The following is a 26,339-nucleotide window of genomic DNA, read 5'->3' as shown; positions in this document are numbered from 1 at the left end:
GCTGTGTGGGACGCTGACCTCCTCCCTGCCCCGTGCTCCACCATCGAGCCCTAACCCCGCGGGAGCCGGGGTCCTGTGGCTCTGGTGGGCTCTGCCGGTGCCTCTGGGGGTGGCTGGAGGCGTCGCACGAGGCTGAAGAAAAGGGGAAAATGCACGCTGAGAGCGTGGGGTGCGAAAGCTTCGCGAGGGCTGATCGCTCCAGAGCCTCGCGGCGCTGTCGAATTCCCGAAAAATGATAAACCTGGGACACCGAAGGTCCGCTGGACCTGTGCGAGGTCTCCAGCATCGACTGCCTGAGGCTCGGGTGGCATCCACGCGCGCACGGGATTATACCTGCCTCATGTATAATGCGTACATGCATCTGTGTATTTCTTGTGTGTATATATATTTCTTTTCTTTAATGTGTGTATAAATATATATATATACTTATATGAAAAAGAGCTCACAAACACCCGTCCAGAAGCCACCACAGAACGACCCAGCGCTTCCCAGTAAATGGCTGGAATCGGCCTCAGAGCTGTTGCTCCGAGCGGTAGCCGAGAGCGAGCGCGCGAGTGAGTGACTGTGCGACGTGAACAGTCGCCTGCTCCTGATATTACATCGATTCTATCGAGAACAGCAAAGACTAAAAGGTGTCCTCAGAAATAGTGGTTGGGACCTGAGGGGGAGCCCTCTGCGCCCAGTCCCCTTTGGTAAAAGGGACGGTACAATGTGTGAGCGATCAGTAATTGAAATAAATGAAGGAAAAATCACTTACCCTTTAACGGAGCGTGGCGCTCCCCCCTTTTACTGCTCTTTACCTCTCTAAACAGTCTGAGGCCACCCCGCTGGAGCAGCCACGTGATCTCAACCAGTCCCTCAAGCCGAGTAGTTAATATTAATAAATTTGCAGTTTACCTACAGCAAGTTTGAGGGGAATCTTCATTTTCGGGCAAGCGAGATGAACGTTCCCCAAAAATAAAAGGAAGTGTTTTCCTTTTGAAGGTTGAACAGCTCAAAGAGGAGATCTGTGAGTATCAGAAGAGCGAGAAGCAAGGAATTCCATTGCCTGCACCAGCCGAGACGGAAGAAGTCGCAGGGTGCTCGCTGCAGGTATCTTCAAGGGCTTTTTTACAGAATCACAGAAACGTAGGGTTGGAAGGGACCTCCGGAGATCACCCCGTCCCACCCCCTGCCAGAGCAGGGTCACCCAGAGCAGGTGGCACAGGAACGCGTCCAGGCGGGGTTGGAATGTCTCCAGAGACAGAGACTCCCCCACCTCTCTGGGCAGCCTGTGCCAGGGCTCTGCCACCCTCACAGCAAAGAAGTTCCTCCTCGTGTTGAGATGGAACTTCCCATGGTCACGTTTGTGCCCGTTACCCCTTGTCCTGTCGCTGGGCACCACTGAGAAGAGCCTGGCCCCATCCTCCTGACACCCCCCCTTTCAGTATTTATCAGCGTTGATAAGGTCCCCCCTCAGCCGTCTTTTTTCCAGACTGAAGAGACCCAAATCCCTCGGCCTTTCTTCATCAGAGAGGGGTTCCAGTCCCCTCAGCACCTTGGTGGCCCTTTGCTGTCCCCTCTCCAGCAGTTCCCCGTCCTTCTGGAACCGGGGAGCCCAGAACCGGACCCAGCGCTCCAGCTGTGGCCTCCCCAGGGCAGAGCAGAGGGGGAGGATGACCTCCCTCCACCTGCTGGCCACGCTCTTCTTGATGCCCCCCAGGATGCCATTGGCCTTCTTGGCCACAAGGGCCCATTGCTGGCTCATGGGCATCCCGTTGTCCCCCAGGACTCCCAGGTCTCTTTCCACAGAGCTGCTCTCCAGCAGGTCACCCCCAACCTGTCCTGGTGTGGGGGGTTATTCCTCCCCGGGTGCAGCACCCTGCACTTGCCCTGGTTGAACTTCATGAGGTTCCTCACCGCCCAACTCTCCAGCCTGTCCAGGTCTCTCTGGATGGTGGCACGGCCTCCTGCTGTGTCAGCCACTCCTCCCGGCTTTGTGCCACCAGCAAACTTATCTGCCATTCTAGAAAGTGAATTGAGCAAACAGACGTTTCATAATGCCATAAATGAAGAATAAATAAGTGCAGAAACACTTGTGTTCTCCTTTCTACGTACGTGTGTGTCCTGTGCAGGTGTGACATAGGACTTAAGCATGACAAATGCACTAACTGTGGAGCAGGTCTGTTGGCGCAAGCTGAGACCCACTAGTGCCTTCATATTATTACGGGTCTCGGGTAGTTTTTGGCTGGTGGATTATCTACAGTAGGAGATGTAGTTCATGTTTTCTGATTGTCTTGTTTATTTATGAGAGCCTCGGGTACCTTTGGAATCACGTTGTGCTAAGATTTCAGTCCTAATTACGCGCTAACTTTTCGTTGTCTCTTCAGTGGCAGGGCACAAAGGATGAAGGGAGGGTTGAAGGAGACCACGCTTCAGGCAAAGCTGGCTCGGATCAAGAAGACAGATATCAGGGTGGTGAAACGCTTCATAAAAGGTGAGCAATTTAGAAAGTCTTCTTCGCCTGTTGCGTTTTCACGGTGGTTTTCTGGTGCTCTGGTTGCTGGTGTTCTGTCTTGCAGAGCGCATGTAAGTGTTGGGTTCTTTAGAATACTCTTGGGTACCGGCTTTGTTCCTCTGCTCCCAAATCAGAGAGTTTGGAGGTTATGCGGTCCCGAGTGGGTCTGTAGCCCTTGGCGTCAAGGATGCGGGCTGTTTTCTGCCACTTTTTCTAGTTTGTTGCTTTTCTACAAGAATAATACTGGGGTTTTGTGGCTCTTGGCAGATAAAAGTGTTGATTTCAAAATTGCTTTGTCGCTGGGGAGGTTCCTCTGGATTCGGTTGCTGTCCGGGGGTGTACCAAGACAACTTGGCTTTCAGACTTCAATACGTAAACTGGGATTTTTTAAGGGAAGTCAAAGCTTCGTTCTCCCGTGGCCTGCTCGGGAAGCTGCTGCTGCACCTCCTCTGGCAGGTTCTTGGAGGAAAGGCCATCCGATCCCATCCCTCTGTCTCTTTTATATCCCTTCAAATGCCCAAGCCTGTTTCTCTACCTCAAGCAGTTGAATTTGCCGTTGTCTCTCTGCTGTTGGCATCCCCCTGCCTGTCCAGTTTTCTCCCCAGACACTTACATTGTTACTTGCGTAGAGCCCGTCACCACTAATTCCCATGAGTTGCCACCTCAATAAGAGCAGGGAGAGGTCATGCTGGATGCGAGGTTCGAAATCAGCGGGACGGAAATATTCCGTGGGGAAAAATTGGCTCCTCCTCACGAGCGGTTCAGATGTGCGTCGATGCGTTCACATGGCGGTTGTTATGCCTTGGGGATGTCCGTCTTTGGTGCGCAGGTGCCGAGAGGTGATTGAGAACATCGAGGGCAGGAATTCACAGCTCCTTCACAAGCTGCAGAAACTGGAGCAGGAGCACGAGGATTTGGTTGAGCGCAACGAAGAGCTGGAATCGATTCTGGGAGAGACACAGATCCAGACCCAGCAGGAGAAGGAACACTTTGAGAACGAGGTGGAGGGACTTCACCAGAAAGTAAGTAAGGGAAAAAACACAGGTTGGTTTTGTTTAATTCTAGCTGCTTTTCTCTCTGCGTATCAACTGGTAAAATAAAATGATGTTTGACCTAAACCCGCACGCTGCTTTGTTTAGTCTGACGAGAAATACAACTAGGAAAATCTGCCAGTTTCAGAAAAGGAGGAAAAAATTCCAGCAGTGAGTAAATGACACTTGCTTGGAGGTGCAGATTTCCCCCAGTGTTACAGCAGCATTGTCTTTTCCAGCTCCTGTCCCCCTCCTCGGTGCCTGGGCCATCAGAGTTAATTACTAACGTACCTCTGCATCCACGGGAGTGGATTATTTCATGCCACCCTCCCTTCCCGTGCAGCCCTTCTGTACGTGTGGGCCGTGCACCCTTCTGTTTCTTGGCTTAGCTGAAGCAAGACCTTTTTGTTTCAAATTCAAGTTGCGTCTTTTTTTTTTCCTCTGGAGCCACGTCTTCTGAATCTCTTGTCGCTTAGAAGCTCTTATTTCCCCTGAGAGGTTGTCCTGGATGGCTTCGGTGCTCCTGGTGGAGTTCAGTGTCTATCTCCTGCAGGAACTGCTTTTCCGCGTTGGACAGTTGTTTCTTCTGCCTGTCGTTCCTGCCGAAAAGCAAGTTCCAGGAAGCCTCAAGTCCTCATGAGGCTTGGAAGAGAAGCAAGAGGTTTTCCTGAAGTCCATAAGGTGTCCCTTAACCTGGTACCCGTGACAGAAGTCCAGGCTTTGAGTGGAATCCCTAACTCCTCTCCAGACCTGTCCAACAGATGAAAACGGTCGGTGTGGGACACTGCGGCTCACTGACCCCAGGAAAGGTCACCAGTTAAGCATGCTGATGACAAAAGATTGCGCTTTTGGCTTTTCCCCAAGCGCAGCATCTTGGAGACCTGTCAGCCCATGTGACAAACACTGCGGCACTTGTGGGTGTGGGGGGACCTGCACTGCCTGGGGACATCCCTGCTGGAAATAACAAATTTAAGGGGACGCTGAGGTTCTCTCGTCGCTCGCTGTCTCTTGCTGCAGCGTCTGCTGGTGAATGGGGCAGGCGTGGCTGGACACATCTTTTTGAAGAGCTGTGATAAGCTGATCCATCTGGAAGAAGGTCTGTTCAATCTTGATCGAGACGTGATCTCGCCAGTCTCTTCCTTACGTGTGGCCTGCTCGGTTTTGGGCACCCTCAAGCAAGGGCAAGCTGGATCTTTTCCTGTTAACAGGACGAGACCATTCAGATCATCCTTTGACTTTAGGAGGTTGATAGAAAGTCTTTGTTATTTGCATGTGAGAGGGAACCTTGGGGAAATTGCAGACGTGAAGCACCATGTTGATCATCTTGGTTTACCAGAAGCACGGCAATGTTAGAGGCCTCCTTGCAACACCTGCAAAGCCATCTCCGTGTTTTGAGTCAGGATCGAGTTATTGCTGAAGCTTCTCAGCCTGATGCTGCCTTTGTCAGAGTGGTCTTTAGCCTCGATCTACTGGATGGACTCTCCATCCCTCTGGAAGTAGCTCCTTGAGGATCATCTGCGCTTACTGACTGCTTGCCCCTAGGAAAAATACCATTTGCAGCATCGCTACCAGGGTGTGTGATCCCTTACAGACAGGGCAGCTGGAGAATTGATAGCCAGAGAGAACAGAGGAGGCCAGAAGTTGGTCCTGCTAGATGGGTAGGTGGGCTTCTCCCCAAAAAGGTTGGCTGTGGAGGTCTTTCCTTTGGCTGAATCCCTGCTGCTTGGCCAAAAGGTCTTCCGTGGGCTGAGTTGCCCTCTGCCTGTGGTTAGGAGATGCTCTCTGCAGTGATTGTGGTCCTGGACTGCCGGGCAGCAGCACCGGCCCACAGAGGACCTGGGATTTCTGAGGTGAGCGTGGGGCACACAGGTTCTCAGTCAAGAGTGAGCGGTGCTTGGACATAGAATCACAGAATGGTTTGGGTTGGAAGGGATCTTAAGGACCTTCTAGTTCCGCCCCCCTGCCCTGGGCAGGGACACCTCCCACCAGCCCAGGTTGCTCCAAGCCCTGTCCAACCTGACCTTGAACCCCTCCAGGGATGGGGCAGCCACAGCTTCTCTGGGCAGCCTGGGCCAGGGGCTCACCACCCTCACAGCAAAGAATTTCTTCCTCAGATCTCATCTAAATCACCCCGCTTTCAGTTTGAAGCCATTCCCCCTCGTCCCATGGCTCCCCTCCCTGCTCCAGAGTCCCTCCCCAGCTTTCCTGGAGCCCCTTTAGGGACTGGAAGGTGCTCTAAGGTCTCCCCGGAGCCTTCTCTTCTCCAGGCTGAACCCCCGCAACTCTCTCAGCCTGTCCATACACTTGCTGTTGTCTTAAAACACAACGTAGGAGACGGTGCACGTGTGAAGGCATATCCCGTGTGAACGCTGAAGCGGCCACGCATTGCCGAGATGAGTTGTTGAAAGGAAGAAGAGATGAATTACTTGTCAGTAGCTTCTGGCTGTGAGGGAAAAGTCTCTAAATACAGTGAAACAGACTGAAGGCGTGTTCAAATACCTTAACGAAGCGTGCCAGCAGACATCATGTTTCTAAGCGTGGAGCTGAGGAGCCAAGGGCAGGCTCTGTGACGGGAATGGCAAGAGGTCTGTCCACCACGACTGCGCTTTTGTTTCAATCGGGGTTTGTTCAGCGCGCGCTAAAACGTTTCCCACTTTCTCACCGCGGGAGAATAAACGCAACCCTCCACAAATCAAACAAGACGTGTTTTCGGTTTGGAGAATCCTCTTCTTTGCTTGGTGCCTTGTTAAACAGATCCCTGGGAACGCCGCTCCGGGGGACGCGGGGTGATCGCTGCGGGGAGCACCAGGTAGCCAGGGAGATGGAAGGCATGTCCCTGGCATGAGCTTGGCAGCCACCGGAGCTGAAAAAGAGACAGAAAAGAGGCACGCAGAGCGATGGAGGAGAGACAGGCAGAGTGTGGGATGGAAGAGGAAGGTGGTGGGTTAACCCTTGGTTAGATGCCGTGTCTGCGTAGATCTGCAGAGCAGCGCCCTTCATCTCCAGGGGGCTTCTGGGTGCCTTGGAGGCAATGGGGGAAGGACTGCACGGAGGCAGGTGCACTGGAGCCTGGAGAAAGCAGCGCTGCTGGGTGCTTGCCAGGCTGCCTCATGTGAGAAGCACTTGGAATTCTTTTTCTGTTTTGGCACGCCTACAAAAATATTGGCTGATTCGGCCACCGACTCCGAACGAGGACACCGGGATACAGTGCGAGTATTGTTCTGCCCTTGGCACGGGACTTAGGTGCGCAGCTTCAGCGCTGAGGAGTTAGTGGCTTGGAGAGAAAATAAGCAAAACGATGGAAATGCATAGTTGGGTACCAGCTTCGTGCCCACAGGTTGGCTGGGGAATGGGGAGGGGAGGTGCATTTCGCCTTTGAGATCCCTTCCAGAACCCCAAAGTCTTGTTGAACCCCAAACCATCATCTAGTCATGCAAGAGGCGGGGGGTTTCTTGCCCTCCAGCTCTTCTGTAAAGAGGCCTGGATGTTTCACCCCACCGATTTGCTTTTAACGCCTAGCCTGGGGTAACATCATCTATCTTAAAAAACAGCATGACGGCAGCTTTCCCCTGTTAGAGAGGGAGCTTCAAGAGAGCCATCTTGTGCCTGAAGCCTGTCAGTGAACGCAAAGCTCCCGCGCCTTGCCATGCTGCTTTGTAATCGCTGTACACGGACCGGGATTGGCAGAAACTTGGCACTTCTTTAGTTTTGGCATCCCAGTTGGAAAGGAACGAAAGATCGTCTCCAAATAAGTGCAAAGAAAGCAGGGCGAAAGGCATCCCGCGTGCCTCGCCGTACACTCGTCTGTACGAGCGGAGTGATGGAGGTTGCTCGTGTGAGGACGGTGAACGCTGTGTTACGGATGAAGCGGGGATTTCGCCTCCAGCCGGACTTCATCCCCTTCCAGCGTCCCCACTCGCTCTGCGGCCTCGTTCAGCGACGTGGTGGTTTAGAAATAAGAAAACCAACCCAAACTTTCTGCGGAGCGTAAGGAGCTGAAAGGAAAGGCTGCTGAACGCCGGGCTGGCTGGCAGCGGAGCAGGGTGGCTGCGAGGGCCGAGGCTCGGATTTTGCCAAAGGGTCTGCGGGAACCATAATTGGGAGGAGACGCTGGGCTGCTCCGAGCTCCTTTAAGCCCTTTAAAACTGCAGGACTCCCATGAGATCCCCCACACGGGTGGACTCCCCAGGAGGGGGGTTGGCGCAGATGCAGAGTGAGCACTTGTCCAGACAATCTCTTTCCTGCCAGGAGAAGCACAGAGGTCGGTGTTTTGCTGGCTCAAGTCCTCGGAGCCTCGCAGGAGGGAGTTACAACCTCCTTCGGGCGGTGGAGGCACCAGGACGAGCCCCTGGTGGCCCAGGTCCAACGTCTGCTCGGATGAGATCAGCCGCGGGGGAGCGGGCAGCGCAGCAGGATGCGAAAGCAGGGTGGCCCACCATAGAAATGGGGGTCTCGTGGGGTCACCCGCCTTGGGAGAGCGGCACGCAGAAGGCCCGCAAGCTGCGGAGGCCTTGAATTTCCACCACGTGTCTGGTTCATTTCTCTCCTTTTGCGGAGCAGGGCTCTTTCTTTTCTGACTTGGCCTTGGATGGCTCCTTCCCCCTTTGAAGCAGCAGGGTGAACGATGTGAGCTGGAGCGAGCCCGCGCTGGCGGCTGTCCACGTCCCTTCCTACTCCTCGCTTCCAAACATGGGGCTTATTCTGTAACAGCAGCACAAGGAGCGGTTTAGTAGCAGTTGTGCGGTGAGCGCTAGCGGTGAGCGCCGGTTTGGTTTTAACCTGTGGTTTGCCTTGTGTTAAGATCACAAGTTTAGAAACGGAGCTGCTGGAAGTGCAGAAGGACAAAGCTGGGATGAGTGGGGAAGAGCAGGCGGCGTCTGGAGCACAAGAGATGCAAGAGGTAAGAGGTTTCCCTTGGGAAAGAAATTGTTTTGTTTAGAAATGTATGAAACGAGCATCTCCCGTGGAGGCTCTTTGTCACCATCTTCTGAGAATACGTGGCCCCGCAGCTCAGGCGAGGCAGGTGGGTGTCCTTAGAGGAAAGCAAACGATGTTACCTCCCTGATAACTCATCTCTCTGATGGGATTGTGGTGCCTTCAGCACTGCGGAGCTTGCTGGCTCCCCGGTGAGGGTGGAGGGTGCACACCTTTGCCTCTTGTTTAAGGTTTAGTGACACCTAGGCAGCCTGTAGGTACGTTTACAAGGCTTTTTCCCCAGCTGGTTTTGGGCCGGCTTTCCTGTCGATTTACTTGCCAGCCAGACAATTGGATCTGCCAGGTGTACAAGCCAGACAGAGCTTATTACATGCAGGAGGGGACCTTCCCAAGGTATCTTGGGTCAGGTGAAGGTTCCAGGCCTTCAGATGTGTCCAGTCAGCCCTGGGAATAAGCTGCCGGAATCCTGCTGGCAACTTGCGATAACCATTTTTCCTATCCTTGTGTTCTGGAAGAGACATTTCCTGCAATTTGTTTCTCTTTTGCTAGAATAAACGATGCTGTAGAAGTGACTCGTAATTTTGTTTGTTGCAGATGCTGGAAACCTGTCAGGAAACAATAGAAAAGTTGGGAAGTCAGCTGGGAGAGCGGAGAGAACGGAGAAAACAGCTTGCATCTGAGCTCGAGCTGTTACGAGAAGATCTGAAGGCTGAGAAGAAGGTGTTGGGCAGCCAGGTATGTGCAGTGCCTGCAGCGGGACCACCCGCAGGAGGCGGTTGCCTTTGGATGACCCCCTGAAACACCCCCAGTTGCCCCTCAAGTGGCTTCTCTCGCAGTTCTCTGGTCCAGCCAGTTCCAAAGCTTCTTTGTCTGATGGAACCCATCTGCTTTAATGGAACTGTCTCTTAATTTATTTTTGCTTTCCGTGCCTCTACTAACAAAAGGGCAATTCAAAGTTTGTAGCCAAAGCCCTTTTCTCTAGAGGGCAGAGTGGAAGCTTTCAGGCTTGGGTGTTGCAGAGTTATTTGGGATCATAAGGCTCGTGATCGGGAGCCTTCGCCTCTCCGTGTCACGACGTGGTGGGGTACCCGCAGATTTGAGCCAAGACCTCCTGCGGACCGACACCATGGTTACCCCTCAGCAGCCGCTGCTTTTCTGAGGTCGATCAACTGGCTAATTCTGAATCTGTTTACCATGAGTCCCCTTTAATATCAGTGATTTTCTTTCTTAACCAGAATATGCCAGCACGTCTCCTATGAGGACAGGCTGAGGGAGTTGGGAGGGTTCAGCCTGGAGAAGAGAAGGCTCCGGGGAGACCCTGAAGGGGCTCCAGGGAAGCTGGGGAGGGGCTGTTTGCAAGGGCATGGAGCCACAGGACAAGGGGCAATGGTTTAAACTAGAGCAGGGCAGGTTTAGGTGAGACATCAGGAAGAAGTTCTTTCCACTGAGGGTGGTGAGACACTGGCCCAGGTTGCCCAGAGAGGTGGTGGAGGCCCCATCCCTAGAGACATTCAAGGCCAGGCTGGATGATGCTCTGAGCAACCTGATCTAGTTGAAGATGTCCCTGCTGACTGCAGGGGGGTGGGACTAGATGGCCTTTAGAGGTCCCTTCCGACCCAACTCGTTCTATGATAAGAACTCAGAACACCTAAGAGTCAGAGAAATCTACACGAGCCGCGTGCTGGGATCCCGGCGCTGCTTTTTGTTACGTGCCCAGACCTCCTCAGTGCACTCGGCGTGAAGCCATTGAGCTGCCAGGGTTGGCTTCTGGCGGGTTTCTCTCTGCGGTGAGAGTTGCTGGTGCTCTCTCTTCCAGTTGGCCATAGAGGAGAGAGCGCGCGTGATGCCAGCAAAATTGCAGAAGGGCTGGCGCGTAGGCAGGATAGGGGCTGCAAATGAGGGTAAAAAAAATTTAGGAGAGCTGCAGCTCTGTGGCCTGGATCCAGGCAGACACGGGGGAGGTGAGGGAGACTGGCAAAGCGGGGGGTTACATCCATTACCAACCCCATTTTTTAGCACTCCGAGAGGTGTTAAACCATATCGCTGCCTTGAGCGTAAGTAAAGAAAAAAAACAAAAACAATGAAAGTCCTGAACTGGTGGCGCAGCTGCATGTACGCGAGTCTTACTGGGGGAACAGTGGCATCTAGAGGACGGGACCTTTGTAGTGCTGTTAGGCAACAAATTCACGCTGTAAAAGCTCGGGATGCAGACCAAGCCTTGCTGAAGAGCGGTTTAGGAAGGGGCAAGGTCAGGCTGTGAATACACACGTGAAAAGGAATTGTGTGATTTTGGGGGATGATGGGGAAAATGGGAAGGGCCGCTCTTTAACCTCTGCGTTCCAATAGTTCAATCCCTTCGTGGTCCAGGGACTTTTTAATCAAAATCATACGTCCCTGGAAGTTTCGTTGTAATTCAGCCAACTGGTGGCTTCCCTAAAGGGCAAAAAGGATCCATCAAAGGGATCGCGAGATGAAATCCAGTGGCCTGCGTTAAACTGTAAGTGTCTTTGCACGTGTCTGGGGGGGATTCCTGACTTCACAAATGGCTTCGTTCCCTTTTGACAGAGCAGCTGTATTGGGACAGACCATTTACCGAGAGAGTGCTGGAAATGAGCTTGGCTGGAAATCATCGGGTTCTCATGGGTGGTCAGGATTTGAGGTTGTTCACGGTTGCGTTTGTTGGGACGTCCGACACACAGAATGGGCGAGATGGGCTACGAACTGATGCAATATGAACTACGCAAAGAGCTCTTTGCATTTGTCTGGAACCCTCTTCTTGCTTTTAAGAGGTTTTTTGGACATTTGAGAGGAGAAAGCTTTTCCTGAGCTTGTAGTTAGAGGTGTGTCGCATCCACTAACCCCGGCTGTTTCCTCCCCAGGGGTTGCCTGACTCCAAACCAGAGTTTACAAGCCCTTGTAATAACTTCCCGAGTCTCCAAAGAACATCAGCAAGCTGGCTGATGTTAACGGTGATTAATGTATCCCATGAGAAGCTACAAAAAGATAATGCTTTGTTAGATACAGAGGTGAGAAATGTAAAGAAATATCCGTTGTTCTGGCGTCTGATGCCGGACAGAAGCTGCTAGTGTGTATTGCTCAAATATAAATAAATTCGTCTTGGTGTAGATAAGACGACCTGGAATTGAAATATTAGTGCTAGCGTACGCTCAGGAAGGGCTATGGATGAAGAACCTTTAGGAATCAAAGTCATTGCTGGCGTTTAGTGGATTTAACAGCAGTTTTCTTTGCAGGATTTGGTTTCACCACTTCTCCCGTCTGGGAGTCCCCACGTGCACTCCTCCTGCCTTCCCTTCTCGCCCCTTTTATTTCCTTGGCATCGTCTCTTCGCGCCTCAGGCTTTGGGTCTGACCATTGCTGGTGTGTAAGGCATTCGGTGACGTTGCAAGTGGAGAGCAGCCATCCGTAGAAAGCTGGTCTGGGTTGACTGGGATGGAGGATGCTCTCTGTGGGAGACAGCTGAATACATACCTTGTACTCGTCCTGTTTTTCCAAGAAATTCTAGTTTTGTAAAGAAATATGGCACATGATATAAAGCCCTGAGAACTACAGATGGGCAACAGAGGGATGGAATCAAATAAAGAAACGTGGTTGGATGGTAGTTTACACGCAGCTACTTCCCGTGCAGAAAAAAGGACTCGCGGGTGTATCTTCAAGGGTGAAGAACTACAATAATTTAGCTACAGAATCACAAGCCATGTCTTGATGGAATCCCCAGATTGTCTTACACCGCTCAAAAGGTTTCCATGAGACCAAAGAAAATGAGAGTCGTGGTGTTTTCTGACCTTACAGGTCTCTGAACATCTACAGGAAAGAGAACAGATTTACAAACTTGAGCAGGAACATGAAGATCTATGTACAGATGAAAAGACGTACGAAGAACAGATGGCTAAAGTAGTATTTTTGGAAGAACAGATCAAAAACTTGAGAGATGAACAAGAACTGCTCTGGTAAACCTTAACAAGACCCGTGGTATTTTCTGCTCCTTATCTTTGTGGACTGATTTTTTTTTTTTATTTATTTTTTTTAGTCTTTTTAAAAACCTCCGTAGTGCTGCTTGTGGCAAAAAAACGAGCGCAGCAGCTTTGTGTCTTCCTCGCTGTGTAACGGGCGCTCTGTAGAGATTTTGGTGAATACGCGTTTCCCTTAGTGACGTCACGGTCAGTCAGGAGTAAACCTTTTTGATTTTCTGTAGCTATTCCAGATTCTGACCGGCATAGGTGAGAGCTGCCCTTAGGGAGGGGGCTGCTTCCCTTGGAATCCATGGTCCCAAAGAGCTCCCACCGTGGGCTGGGGCTCCCGGGGGCGAACGGCTGCCGGCAGCTGATGCCACGCGTCCTGCCGTGGATTCCAGTTGTCCTTGGAGGGCAGGTGTCAGCGGGTGTCGAGCTTGGAAGTAAAGCTCTTACAGCTCCCCTGACTCCCCTTTTTCCTTAGAGCAAGACAAACTTGGAGCTGGAGCATCCGTGCCCAGCCTCTCACTAATAGTAAAAGCTTGGATTAAATCCAGCGTAGTTCCAGTCAGCTCAGTTACCTGGATAACTAAGTACTGAGACGAAGAAAAACCAGGATGAGACAGGTAGGTTAGCTTGTAAGGATAAGATAACTCAGACAGCTTGACCAGGAGAGCTGAGCTTCCGTGCAGCAAAGCACGGTGTGAGCGCGGACCAGCTCGCGTGGCCCCCGCGCGAGCGTTTCGCCGGCCAGCAGTTAACTACTCACGAATGGCTGAGAGCTGGCCCTTTGGACACGCATTTTTCTGTGGGTCAGCGTCCAGGAGAGACTGACCCTTGCCCAGAACTTCTAGACCCAGGATTAAATCCCCTTTGGAGCCTCCTGAGATACTTGAGCGTTGCCTCGAGTGTTTCTCTGGACTCTCGTATCCCAAGTTTTTCCCCTTCAGAGCGTGGTTTCCCCTGGATGTGTGTAGTTATCTCTCTCCTTTCCTGTTTCTCCTTCAAGTTCTGAATTACTAGAAAGCAACAAGAAGAGGGAGGAGCTGGAAAAGCAGCTAAAAGAGAGCGATGAAGAGAAACGGTTGTTACTGGAAGAAATTGCCCAGCTAAAACAAGATATCCTGACTGCCCGGGAGCGGGGCGAGCGCGCGCTTGACGACACTTTGAGGATGAATCAAGGCATGGCGCAGAGCGAGAGCAGGTTTCTCGAGGCGCAGAGCTCTGCAGGCAGTTTAGATGGGAGCGTTAAACAGGTATGGGCAGCTTTGTACTTTTTTTTCCCACTGATTTAGTGGCAAAACTTAATTAAAGCGGACCCGAAGCCAGTCCTGTAGCGTTAGCGTGCAGGGGGGAGAGGAGGCTGGCTGATTTCCTTGGGGAAAATGTTTGGAAATTATGAATGTCACCATTTCCTTCTGTTGGGTTTTTGGACGTAGTGGGAACTTGGATAAACTGAATAATCCTTTTAGAGCGCATGAAAGAAACGAGTGAGACGGTCCTTCCAGGATGTTTTAAACCTTTTTGGAGCTCTTCCTCAACTCCTTTTTGGACGGCGAGCGACAGCGGGCTTGCCATTCCCACAGCAGGCTTGCTGTAGGCAGAAGCTGTTCCGCTTCCCTGCTCCTCCTTGTGATTTTCTCCTCTTCCACTCCCGCGCTTGACCTCGTCCCACCACTGCTGCCCCGCGGCGGTCGCTCACCAGCGGCTGGGTTTTGCTGCCGCCCCGTGCCCCTCTCTCAGTTCCTGCTCTGCAATTGCTCTGCCAGCTGGCGGGCAAGACCCGTGTTTAGCACTGTGTTTAGCTGTGGTTTAAATGCAATTTATAGAATCACAGAACGGTTTGGGTTAGAAGGGATCTTAAAGCCCACCCAGTGCCACCCCCTGCCCTGGGCAGGGACACCTCCCACCAGCCCAGGTTGCTCCAAGCCCCGTCCAACCTGGCCTTGAACCCCTCCAGGGATGGGGCAGCCACAGCTTCTCTGGGCAACCTGGGCCAGGGGCTCACCACCCTCACAGCCAAGAATTTCTTCCTCAGATCTCATCTAAATCTCCCCTCTTGCAGTTTAAAACCCTTCCCCCTAGTCCCATGGCTCCCCTCCCTGCTCCAGAGTCCCTCCCCATCTTTCCTGGAGCCCCTTTAGGGACTGGAAGGGGCTGGAAGGTCTCCCCGGAGCCTTCTCTTCTCCAGGCTGAACCCCCGCAACTCTCTCAGCCTGTCCTCACAGCAGAGGGGCTCCAGCCCTTTGATCATCTCCGGGGCCTCCTCTGGCCCCGCTCCAACAGCTCCGTGTCCTTCTTGTGCTGAAGACTCCAGAGCTGGATGCAGTGCTCCAGGTTGGGGTCTCACCAGAGCGGAGTAGAGGGGGAGAATCACCTTTCTTCCCGTGTGATCTAAAAAAGAAAAGGAAGAGCAGCTAGCCCTGCCAAAAGGGGGACGAAATGATGAAGGTCCCCAGGATGGGGAGTCTGAGGAGGAGCAAGGACTATATGCAGGAGTTTGGAAGAGAGGAGGGGGTGGCCTGTAGGCTGGAGTGGAGAGGATCAGAGTCACGCTGATACCAAAAATCAGCAAATCTGTACGGTTAGAGCGGGCCAAAGCAAGGTACAAGGTATAGAGGGGATGCTGGAAAGGATCCCGATAGAAGCAAGTGGGGGGGAAAAAAAAAACCCAAAACCAAACTGATCTGGAGGACAAATACCATTGCCAGATCCCACAGTGCTGGATCCCGACTTCCCAGCTTGGGACTTTATCTGAGGATTTAGCTGCGAAGGGAAGCTTGACCTGCAGTGGATTTCATCTGGTCCCAGGAACGGAGGGTGAAGACGCAAAGCGGGAACGCGGATCGACAGACGGCTGAAAGTGATGCTGGGAAGGAGGGGTTTGGTACGCCAAACCCGGGAAGAGCTTTTAGTCCGTGTAGAAGACATTTGCAAAAAGATGGGTGAACCAAAGAGCTCAATTATCTTCTTGAACGCCATCACAGACCGTCGGTGACCACCTCATGGTGTCCAGGCTGCTGTCGCGTTGTGCCGGCGTGTCTGCTCCTGCACCGCTGCCAGGACTCGCCCTTGTTCCCGCTGCCGCTGGGAGCTGTGGCTGGATGGGCCGCTCCTCGCTTAGCTGCCGTAGGGAGACTCTGGCACGGGAGTTAAGAGCAACCTGGGTGGTTTTGCTTTTGTTTGCCAGGTTAGATTTCACAGGGATTTGTTTCCCTCATCCACGTTATTGCGTCTTCCCCCTCGACCTCAAGAGTTGTATCCGCCTCTCTGAGGGGATGGACAGGGTAGGGAGGAAGACATAGAAGAAGTGCTTGCCTGGCTTTACCCGTCTTCCTACTTAAATGCCCTTAAATCCTACGGGCATACCCGTACCTTTCTTAATTGCCGGTCTTTGGCTTTCCTTGAAGTTAATTTCCGTGTAACCTGTGCTGTTTTGCTGTTCCTGCAGAGTCCGTCCGATGAGAGATTCCAGCAGCAGGAGGAAAAAATGCAGCAACTGCGGCAGGACTTGCGTCGCGTTCAGAACTTGTGCAGCTCGGCCGAGAGGGAGCTGAGATACGAAAGGGAGAAGAACGTCGACTTACAAAAGCAAAACCTCTTGCTCCAGCAGGAATGCACCAAGGTAGGAACAGAGCAGGGAGAACTGTTTGAAGGCAGCATCACGTCATTCTGCAAGCCATGGGAGGTCTGAGGTGCTGATTTTAGAGTCACAGAATGGTCGGGGTTGGAAGAGACCTTCAGAGATAATCTCGTCCAACCCCCTGCCAAAGCAGGTTGGACAGGAACGCGTCCAGTTTGTGTCTGTTGCACCTCGTCCTGTCTCTGGGCACCACTGGGAAGAGTCTGGCCCCATCTTCTTTCCATCTGCCCTTTAGATATTGCTGAGCATTGATGAGATCCCCTCTCAGTCTGCTCTTCTCCAGCTGAACGGCCCCAGGGCTCTCAGCCTTTCCTCGTCAGAGAGGTGCTCCAGGCTCCTCAGCATCTTTGTAGCCTCTGCTGGAGGCTGGTAGTTCCCTGTCCTTCTGGAACCGGGGAGCCCAGAACCGGACCCTGCGCTCCAGCTGTGGCCTCCCCAGGGCAGAGCAGAGGGGGAGGATGACCTCTCTCCACCTGCTGGCCACGCTCTTCTTGATGTCCCCCAGGATGCCATTGGCCTTCTTGGCCACAAGGGCCCATTGCTGGCTCATGGTCAACTTGGTGTCCACCAGGACTCCTAGATCTTTCTCTGCAGAGCTGCTCTCCAGCAGGTCACCCCCAACCTGTCCTGGTGCGGGGGGTTATTCCTCCCCAGGTGCAGCACCCTGCACTTGCCCTGGCTGAACTTCATGAGATTCCTCACCGCCCAACTCTCCAGCCTGTCCAGGTCTCTCTGGATGGCGGCACGGCCTCCTGCTGTGTCAACCACCCCCCCCCGGCTTTGTGCCACCAGCAAACTTGCCGAGGGTGCACTCTGTCCCCTCATCCTGGTCGTTGATGAATATGTTGAAGAGGACTGGACCCAGCACTGACCCCTGGGGAACACCACTCGTCACTGGCCTCCAACTGGACGCTTCAACAGACTGGACCTTGTTTACATCTGGCTGCACAGTCCCTGGGGCTCTCAAACTCTGCCTCGGCTTCATGGAAATTACGCTGCCTCCAAACAAAGCTTTGTGTGTGCTGTACTCGCTCCGTGTATTTCTCTCTTATTCTGATCGCTCTCTGCTAATCCCGCTGCCCCTTTCCTCATCGAGACCTTTCAGATGATATATGTCGAAGTGCAAACTTGTTTTCTTCTTCTTCTGAAACTCAGGTCAAAGCCGAGCTGAAGCAAGCCAGGGCAAAACTCACGGACACGACCGAAACATGCTCCTCCCTCTCAGCCCAGTGGGAGAAAAGCCAGCAGAAGGTCAAGGAACTGGAACAAGAGCTCTCGAAGTGCTCCCAGGCTGATAAACTGCAGAGCAGTCTGCAAGAGAAGCTTGTGCAGGAGAAATCCAAAGTATGCGAAGCCCAAAAGAAGGTAACTCGTCAGCGCGAGCTAAGTTAACAGGAGGTATGTCCTTAGCGGTTGCATGCACCTAGAGTTCAGAAAAAAAGCGGCTCACGAATCGCTTCCCTGAAGTCCGTTTTGCTAGGCTGTTCTGAGGCCACTCGGCTAAATATTTTAGGATAAATGTCTGTTATTAGTGGGAGCGTAGTCAAGACGATAGAAGCCAAATCCGACGGCTCAGCTCCTGTCTCTAACGCCCAGTATCTCCAGGAATACTGGTGGTAGGGCCGGCAGGCGCGGGGAGCCCGGATCATCTTCTCGCCGAGGAGGTTTGCTGGCGTTTGCAGTCTGGTGAATGGCAAAAAGGGGGTGTTTTCCACGGCATCGCTTCTGCCGTGTCCCTGCGCTGGCCGTTGGATTCGCTTCTGAAGTCTGCAGGATGAAATTAGGTGCAGAAAAGGATTGTTGCTAGTTCGTGACGTAGTGTCTGATCCAGAATCTGGTAGTCGTTGGAAAGGTTTTACTTTTAATGGACTTTGCCACAAAGACACGCAGAAGTACTTTTGAGTAGAAGGAAGCAAATCTTTCATTCCCATGACTCAGATACCGAAGGATTGAAGGGATCTGAATCCCTTGGATTCAGATGCTGGCCTATAAATTCATAAAGTTTAATCTGTGTCCAATTTTAATCCGAGATTTCAAAACTCCAGCAAAAGCTAAAAGAGTCCCAACACCAACTCCTGCTGGCGGAGGCCCGTGTTTCGGACAAGAAACTCCTGGAGGAGGAATTGAAGGAGGCCCGAGAAAATGAAGCTCGTGTCCAGCAAGAACTTCACGAGGAGCAGCTGAAAAGGTACCTGGAGCCGGGTGAGGCCTGTGCTGCGTGCGGGGGGGGACGCGTGTGCCAGCAAATCATCCTCATGGGGAAGCGTAGGAAGTGGGGGTTGGATGAACAGACAGTGGGGTGGATTGAAAACTGGTTGAAGGACAGAGCTCAGAGGGTGGTGATCAGGGGCACGGAGGCTGGTTGGAGGCCAGTGACGAGTGGTGTTCCCCAGGGGTCAGTGCTGGGTCCAGTCCTCTTCAATATATCCATCAACGGCCGGGATGAGGGGACAGAGCGCACCCTCGGCAAGTTTGCTGGTGGCACAAAGCCGGGGGGGGGTGGCTGACACAGCAGGAGGCCGTGCCGCCATCCAGAGAGACCTGGACAGGCTGGAGAGTTGGGCGGTGAGGAACCTCATGAAGTTCAACCAGGGCAAGTGCAGGGTGCTGCACCTGGGGAGGAATAACCCCCCACACCAGGACAGGTTGGGGGTGACCTGCTGGAGAGCAGCTCTGTGGGAAGAGACCTGGGAGTCCTGGGGGACAACGGGATGACCATGAGCCAGCAATGGGCCCTTGTGACCAAGAAGGCCAATGGCATCCTGGGGGGCATCAAGAAGAGCGTGGCCAGCAGGTGGAGGGAGGTCATCCTCCCCCTCTGCTCTGCCCTGGGGAGGCCACAGCTGGAGCGCTGGGTCCAGTTCTGGGCTCCCCGGTTCCAGAAGGACGGGGAACTGCTGGAGAGGGGACAGCAAAGGGCTACCAAGGTGCTGAGGGGACTGGAACCCCTCTCTGATGGAGAAAGGCTGAGGGATTTGGGTCTCTTCAGTCTGGAAAAAAGACGGCTGAGGGGGGACCTTATCAACGCTGATAAATACTGAAAGGGGGGGTGTCAGGAGGATGGGGCCAGGCTCTTCTCAGTGGTGCCCAGGGACAGGACAAGGGGTAACGGGCACAAACGTGACCATGGGAAGTTCCACCTAAACATGAGAAGGAACTTCTTTGCTGTGAGGGTGGCAGAGCCCTGGCACAGGCTGCCCAGAGAGGTGGGGGAGTCTCCGTCTCTGGAGACATCCCAACCCCGCCTGGAGGCGTTCCTGTGCCACCTGCTGTGGGTGACCCTGCTCTGGCAGGGGGTGGGACAGGGTGATCTCCAGAGGTCCCTTCCAGCCCCGGCCAGTCTGGATTCTGTGAAACGCTCCTGTGCCAGCCTGCTGTAACCCCTGCAGCTCCGTGCCTGGCCCTGGCTGCGCTCCAGGACTCACTGCTCCACTGGTTTCACCTCCTACCTCTCCTTTTCACCTGCCAGTGTCCCTGGCGGAGCTCCACAGGATCCCCTCTTTGAGATTTAAAAGATTTTTTGGAGACTTCAGCTGCCTCAGAAGGAGCACGGCCCCTCCTGCCAAGCCCAGTGATTTGATTTACCCCGTAGATGCCAGCAGTCCCCTTTCTTGCGCAGCTGGCATTGGTGGTCCCAGATACAAAGCTCCCTTTCCCCTGGGACACGGGGACAACCGGGATGTACTGATTTCTTCCCACCCTCAGTGTTGCCCGGGGCAGGTGCAGAGCAGTGTGATGTTGGTTTTGGATCACAAGCCAGCCTTGAAGTCACGGTGGCACATCCCGGGCTGGCCTCCACGTCAGCGTCTCACTGTCACACCGACGTGCTTTTAGGAAGCTCCTGGAGCAGCAGGTGGAGGAGCTGCGGCAGCAGCTCCGGCATTCGCGGGAGACGGAGGCGTCGCTGGCCAAGATGCACGTGGAGCTGCAGGCCAAGACCCTGCACGTCCTCGAAGACGAGAGGAAAACTGACTCGAGCGAGGTGAGCTGCAGCGCGGATGGGTCATAGAGTTATAGAATCTTCATGGTTGGAAGGGACCTTTGAGATCATTGAGTCCAACCAACAACCTACAATCTCTGCCACTAGAGCATGCCCTGAAGCGTCACATCTAGACGTTTCTTAAACACCTTGAGGGATGGTGACTCAACCCCCTCCCTGGGCAGGCTGTTCCAGTGCCTGAACACTCTTGCAGTAAAGTCATTCTTCCTGATATCTAACCTAAACCTCCCATGCCGCAGCTTCAGCCCATTTCCTCTGGTCCTGTCATTATTCCCCTGGGAGAAGAGGCCAACACCCACCTCTCTGCACCCTCCTTTCAGGGAGCTGTAGAGGGCAATGAGGTCTCCCCTCAGCCTCCTCTTCTCCAAGCTAACCATGCCCAGCTCCCTCAGCCTCTCCTCATATGCCCTGGTCTCCAGAGCCCTCACCAGCCTGGTCGCTCTCCTCTGGACACGCTCCAGCACCTCAACGTCCCTCTTGTACAGAGGGGCCCAGAACTGAACACAGCGCTCGAGGTGAGGCCTCACCAGTGCCGAGTACAGAGGCACCATCACTTCCCTGCTCCTGCTGGCCACACTATTCCTGGCACAAGCCAGAATACTGTTGGCCTTCTCGGCCACCTGGGCACACTGCTGGCTCATGTTCAGCTGGCTCCACCAGCACCCCCAGGTCCTTCTCTGCCGGGCAGCTTTCCAGCCACTCTGCCCCAAGCCTGTAGCGTTGCTTGGGGTTGTTGTGACCGAAATGCAGGACCCGGCACTTGGCCTTATTAAACCTCCTACAGTTGGCCTTGGCCCATCGATCCAGCCTGTCCAGGGCCCTCTGGAGAGCCTTCCTACCCTCGACCCTACAGCTCTCCCACCCAGCTTGGTGTCATCTGCAAACTTACTGAGGGTGCACTCAATCCCCTCATCCACATCATTGATAAAGATATTAAACAAAACCGGCCCCAAAACTGGGTCCTCCTCACCCAAGGTGCTGCTGGGCTGGTGACTGACTCCAGAGCCGACCACTGAGCTCTAGGGGAAACTGGGGCCATTCCGGTGTGAGATCTGTGCCTGGGAACTGCTGAAAGGGGGGTCAAATCCAGCCAGGTGCTGAGCCCTTGCAGATCCCACCATTTGTAGAGGAGCTGGAGAAAAAGCACCATTCCACCTTGCGTAGGTTTCCTGGGGATGCAGCTCTGAGGGCACCAGGGGAGGACTTGGTGGCTTCTTCTCCTCCCCCTTCCCCTTTTCCTGCAGAGCATGGAGCTTTTTGCAGGAAAACTTTGGCAGAGCCCGCTGTCTGGGAGGACGCGTTACCTTTGCCTGCCCCGTAGAAGCCTACGGCTCCCCCAGCAGCACAGAAACCCACGCTCCCCCTTCTTCAAGGGGAGGCGGCAGTGGCCTTGGGGGGCAGAACGGATGGATATTATCTGTAGTGGGAACCGCCGGAATTTATGGCGGAGGAGCTCTGGATACCAGACGGAAAGGAGGCAGAGGGACCCCTACAGCTGAGGGGACACGCGCGCACACACCAATAAAAAAGAGATGTTTTCCAGCACCTCCAGTGTCAGAAGGAGAACCAGAAGCTTTCAGAGCAACTTTCACTGCTGAAGGAGGAAAACAAAGCCCTTTACGAGGAAGGAATTCGTCTCCTGAACCAGAAGGATCTGTACGTCAGGTAACGAATGCAGCAGCAGGGGATGCGCGGACACAGAAAATCCTACCCGGGAGCTGCCATTCACGTGCCCGGCAGCGACGCCGGATTTGACCGTTCTGTAGCCTTTCTCGTCTCTCCTGTCCGAGGCGTTTCGCACGGAGAGATCTGCCTTACCCCGACCCCCCCCCGGCGTGCGATTGCGTTGTGCGTGGCCCGTCTGCTGGCCTGCTCTCCTCGGCGCAGCTTGAAGGCAGCGCAGAAAACCAAGTTGTGCCGAGGGAGGGCCGCGAGTGCCGCCGGCCCCGGGCTCCGGCGTGGGCAGAGACGCTCCCCGGAGCTGCTTGGTTCTCCCCGCAGCGCTTTTGATTTCATTTGAAGCATAGGTGTAGAGCCTTTTTGACGTGACTTTTAAGCAAATGTGGGCAAATATCGTGGTGGAGATTTCTCTTTTTTTTTTTTTTTTTTTTTAATATTATTTCCCCTTCTATCCCAACTGGATAAAAATAAGCAAGAACGCTGCCCGCGTGGGACAAGACTGAGGGGAAGAGCGATGATAAGCCTCAGTAGTGACAAATATTTAACCCCAGTGTCGCAGCTCTAGGAAGCGCCCGCTGAAGTAGCTTTTTCTGCAGCCTCTTTGCCCGCCCCTTGCTGTTCAGGATTCGCCTTTGTCTGCCTTTTCCCCCCCCGCCCCATACACGAGTACCTCCCTTTAACCACCCACATTCCCACCCAAATACACATCTTCCCCTTTCCCTGTTCCTTCCAGTTTTGGTGACTTTATAACTCTGGTATAAAGAGCCGAGAGGGCCGAGCACCAGGAGCTGTAAAGCCGGGGGCGGTTTTGGGAATGTTTTGGGTCCTTTTCCCTCAATCGCTTTCCATTCGGTTGACGCTTAACACTGTAACCTCTGCAATAACCGCCCCCCGCCCCCAGCCCCAAATTGATCAGGAAAGTCCAGGTGCTCATTCCGCCTTTGGCTGCGCTTCCGAAAAGGAGCTGGGGAGCTGGAGATGGCCGGGGCTCCCAGTTCAGGCTTCGAAGATCCTGAATAAATACAGGAGGTCTCCTGCCTTGCTCTTGACCCAGAAGACGGAAGCATTTCACAGCCCGGTGTTTGTCTCTCTGCCTCCCCAGGAAATACAACGAAACGCAGCTCCGCCACAAGGACAAGATCCGCAGAGCCAAGGAGACCTTCATCCACGAGGTGAAGCAACGGGACAGCAGGATCAAGCAGCTTGAAAACGAGCTCAGCGAGTCAAAGCTCCAAGTGGAAAAGGTGAGAGAACACATCGAGGGAAGGCAGGGGAGCAGGGTACGGCGTCGCCGGAGCGTCCCTTCTTCCAAAAAGAAAGGCGGTTTAGGAAAAAAGGACGTGAGGTTTAGGAAGAGCTGGTTTTGCAGGCGATGGGGATGGCACGACCAGACCGTCAGAGCACGGAGAGCTCTGCCGACGCTGCCCCGGGAAACCGCTGGCAGTGCTAAGGGCCACCAGCCCCCGTCCTCGTAGGAACAAAAAGCCGAAAGGAAATTCCCGGCTCAGGTTTGCCCTCGGGGCAGCCCATGTCCTCGAATCCCCCTCAGAAACTGCCTGAGCTCCATCTTCTTTTGCCTCACAAATATTACTGCTGGGAAGTGACTCAAAAAGCCTCTTTTGTACGTTGCACCAAATAGCGCGTCGCTTCTAGGAGTGAGCGCGTTGGGCGGCCGCCCCTTTGGTCAAGCGCTCTGAGGTTCACGGGGAGGGGGAAGAGCGGAGCGTGAACCCCTGGCCGTTATTTCCTTCTGCGACGCTGCGCAGGGCAAGGTGCTGATCGCGCAGATCACTGCCGAGAATGAGAAATTACTCCAGGAAAGACGACGGCTCCTCCAGAAGATAACGGACCAAGAGGAGACCCCTTGGAGCAACCGCTCCACGATGGCCACCCTGCAGAGCAGGTAGGCACTTAAACGATCCCCGCACCTCTGGGAGCCCGCCGCTTCCCAGCCTTTCTCTGGTTTTATGCCTGTTTCTCTTAAGAATTCCAGAGGAAAGCCTGAGCTGTGCCCCAGTCACTAGCGCTGTGGCTTTTAATCGCGGTGGGATGTAATTAGCCCCTTTCCCCGTCAAAGCCCTCGGCATCCAGCTGAAGGCCGTGGAGCCCAAAGGCTCTGAAGTTGAAAATGCCTTTTTGAAAACGTAGCGTGGCCAGAAGGAAAATAACCCGTGCCTTGTATGTGTGACGTGCTCAGAGGGAAGATGCCGGACGAGGAGAACGTGCGGCTGCACGAGAGCAAACTCCAGCACTGCGGCCACGCGCCCGCCTCGCAGCGCGCGCCCAGGAGCGTCCAGGCTCCCAACACGGAGGTGAGACTCGGCGAGGGCTCGGTCTCAGCAGAGAGGCTGCAGGAGCCGATGTCTCCTGCGAGGGCGGGTTGGTGTTTGTAGCTGCAGCCCAGGGTACCGGAGAAGAGCCGAACGGATCCTTCAGTTGGGATGGAAAGGGGCACCGAACACACACGGCTTTGTCGGTGAGGAGGGACTTCGGGGAGCTGGAAGCTCGATACGCTTCCGTAACCAGCTCCATCCCCCAGCTGCTGCGCGATGAGATCCTTTTGCACAAGGAGAGAAGTTTCACTTTGGCTCTTTTGCCGATGTAGAGTTGTTAAAAGACCTTTGTTTTAAAGTTAGCTTTAAAATTTAGGAGAAGTAACCCAGTGGAGTGGGGTTGGGAATGTTACTGCAGTGAGCCAAAAATCTTCAGAGCGAGCTGACGGATAATATCGGCTGCGTTGAGCTGAATGCGCCTTCCCTAAAAACTCCGTTTCGGATTGACCGAGTTAGTGGAGAACTTTGGGGGGAGAAAGGGAGAAAAATCAAAGAAAATCAAAGAAAGATTGTGTTTCAACGACTCTTCAAATAAATCAGGTGATTTGGAAGTTTATCGGTACACTTTGAAGTTTGGAGGCCTCCCAGTTTGGGTGGAAATGGGCTGTTAAGGATGAAAGCGCTGTCTGGGGCCTGGCAGGAAGAGCTGGTCGCGTGTTCCGCCACGTTTAATTTCTTTCTCTTGATTTCACCCGGGCTAGTTAGGATTTGGGGTTTTTTTGTTTAAATTCAGACCCGAAGGACAAATCTATGATTAGTACCTCCGTGGGGCCGGAGTTCTTGGGGGAAACTGTCGGTGGAGCCGGGGGCTCTTTGAAGGCCAGGACTGTACGTTGAAATTCGGGGGCTGACCTGCGCCTCCTCCTCTGAAAGTCTCTGTTCCTCCTTCCAGGACACGAAGAGCGTTAACTTCTCCGAACGCCAACTACAGAGTAAGGTGTTGCCATCTCCCCGTGCCAGGTACCGTGGGGTAAAAGGAGGAGGCAGGGAATGCCTCTCTGCGTGTGGTGAGGGAGAAGTTGAGCATTTTGGCTGCTCCACCATGTGCTTTCACCTCCGAGTGTCTTTTTTTTTTAGTGTGGCTTTTTTTTTTTTTTTTTTCTTTTTGTCAAATTATGTGGAAAATGGGATTAAAAAGACTCTGTGTAACTAATGGGGGGGAGAAGTAAAATTTTCAAGATACGTTGCGGGGATTTAGAACTGGGGGATTTGGAAATGAGCTCGGTGCCCCGTGGTTCTGGAGGAGTGTCTTTACGCGAGAGGTTAGGAGGCTCGGAGGACCGCTGCGGCCCGCAGCTGCGTGACCCACCTCCCAGGCCGTGGGGCAGGAGGGGGCCTGAGCTACTTCTCCACCGGTGTAAGCCAGGAGCACCACGGCGTGTGCCAAAACGGGCAAGGGGAAGGCAGAGAGACTCTGCAGCTCTGGTCTCTGCTTGGCGGAGACGCAGCACGGCGGGTTTGGTTACAGCCTCGGGTGCTGTCGAAGGTGACGGAGAGTCTGAGCAGGTTCTGGGGTAGATGAGGGCCATCCGCTGCTTGGCTGGAGGAAGAGTATCGGAGCCTTATTCCAAGCGAAAGGTGTTGACCATGGCCCTGCACTGCCTCACCAAGACGTTGGGAGGAGCGCTGGGGCTGCGCAGGTGGCGGAGGCTCAGACAGAGTTTGCAGAATGACTTAAGAGACAAAATTTGTTTTCAGCTTCCCGTCCCGAGAACCACCGGACTCTCTCAGCACCCTGAAGGCCACGCAAGACACGAAGCCTGAAGGAGAAGCTGAAAGCCAAGACTCATCCTTTTGCTTGTCGCCCTCTCAGCCTTCAGAGATTGGGTACTTAAATGTAGCTTCGCCTGGAGACACCACAGCGTCGCAGCTGCAGGAGGAGAGTCGGAGCATCAGCTCTGAGAACTTCTAAACGCGGAAAAATATTTGTAAAAAATATTAGCTGGACTGCAAGGTTTTGGGCTCCTGTTGCCATGGGATGACAAGGACTGCAGGGGAAGAACTGCCACGTTGACTGGTGATTTCTGTGGTATGTTTCCGCTAAATTATTCAGCAACTTTTTTTTCAACTTACTCAACTGTAAACGAGTGTTTGTGTCATCCCAGATCCACCTGGGGGCCGCAATTTGTAGATAAACCCAGTAAAGTGGAAGAGGGGTGGGGTGAAGTGTGTCTTCACCTGAACCCTAATTCATTGTCCGGTCAAAAACTAGAAGTTTTGTAAATAAAACTGAAAGAAGTTCCCTTCTG

The 26,339-nt window shown here is 53.6% G+C and overlaps 1 protein-coding gene across 6 annotated transcripts in view; it reads left to right on the top strand.

Annotated features, from left to right (window-relative positions):
• Positions 1-26,339, top strand: part of CCDC30 (coiled-coil domain containing 30) — a 47,250-nt gene extending 20,911 nt beyond the window's left edge. For 4 of the 6 annotated variants that reach the window (XM_074560561.1, XM_074560564.1, XM_074560565.1 and 1 more), the window contains 17 exons: positions 985-1,092; positions 2,370-2,476; positions 3,327-3,519; positions 8,330-8,428; positions 9,058-9,198; positions 12,274-12,431; positions 13,444-13,690; positions 15,886-16,059; positions 17,233-17,442; positions 18,108-18,265; positions 19,912-20,059; positions 21,621-21,742; positions 22,860-23,001; positions 23,524-23,660; positions 23,955-24,069; positions 24,983-25,050; positions 25,789-26,339. In XM_074560561.1, coding sequence (XP_074416662.1) covers positions 985-1,092; positions 2,370-2,476; positions 3,327-3,519; positions 8,330-8,428; positions 9,058-9,198; positions 12,274-12,431; positions 13,444-13,690; positions 15,886-16,059; positions 17,233-17,442; positions 18,108-18,265; positions 19,912-20,059; positions 21,621-21,742; positions 22,860-23,001; positions 23,524-23,660; positions 23,955-24,069; positions 24,983-25,050; positions 25,789-26,002 — 2,541 coding nt within the window. In that variant the 3' untranslated portion in view covers positions 26,003-26,339. The remainder of the gene's footprint in view (positions 1-984; positions 1,093-2,369; positions 2,477-3,326; positions 3,520-8,329; positions 8,429-9,057; positions 9,199-12,273; positions 12,432-13,443; positions 13,691-15,885; positions 16,060-17,232; positions 17,443-18,107; positions 18,266-19,911; positions 20,060-21,620; positions 21,743-22,859; positions 23,002-23,523; positions 23,661-23,954; positions 24,070-24,982; positions 25,051-25,788) is intronic. The other 2 variants (XM_074560562.1, XM_074560563.1) reach the window with 2 other exon arrangements.

Source organism: Larus michahellis, chromosome 16, assembly GCF_964199755.1.
Source record: "Larus michahellis chromosome 16, bLarMic1.1, whole genome shotgun sequence".
NCBI classification, from domain to species: Eukaryota; Metazoa; Chordata; class Aves; order Charadriiformes; family Laridae; genus Larus; species Larus michahellis.
Note: the sequence above shows the minus strand (reverse complement) of the source record. Positions and strands in the feature narration are given on the sequence as shown.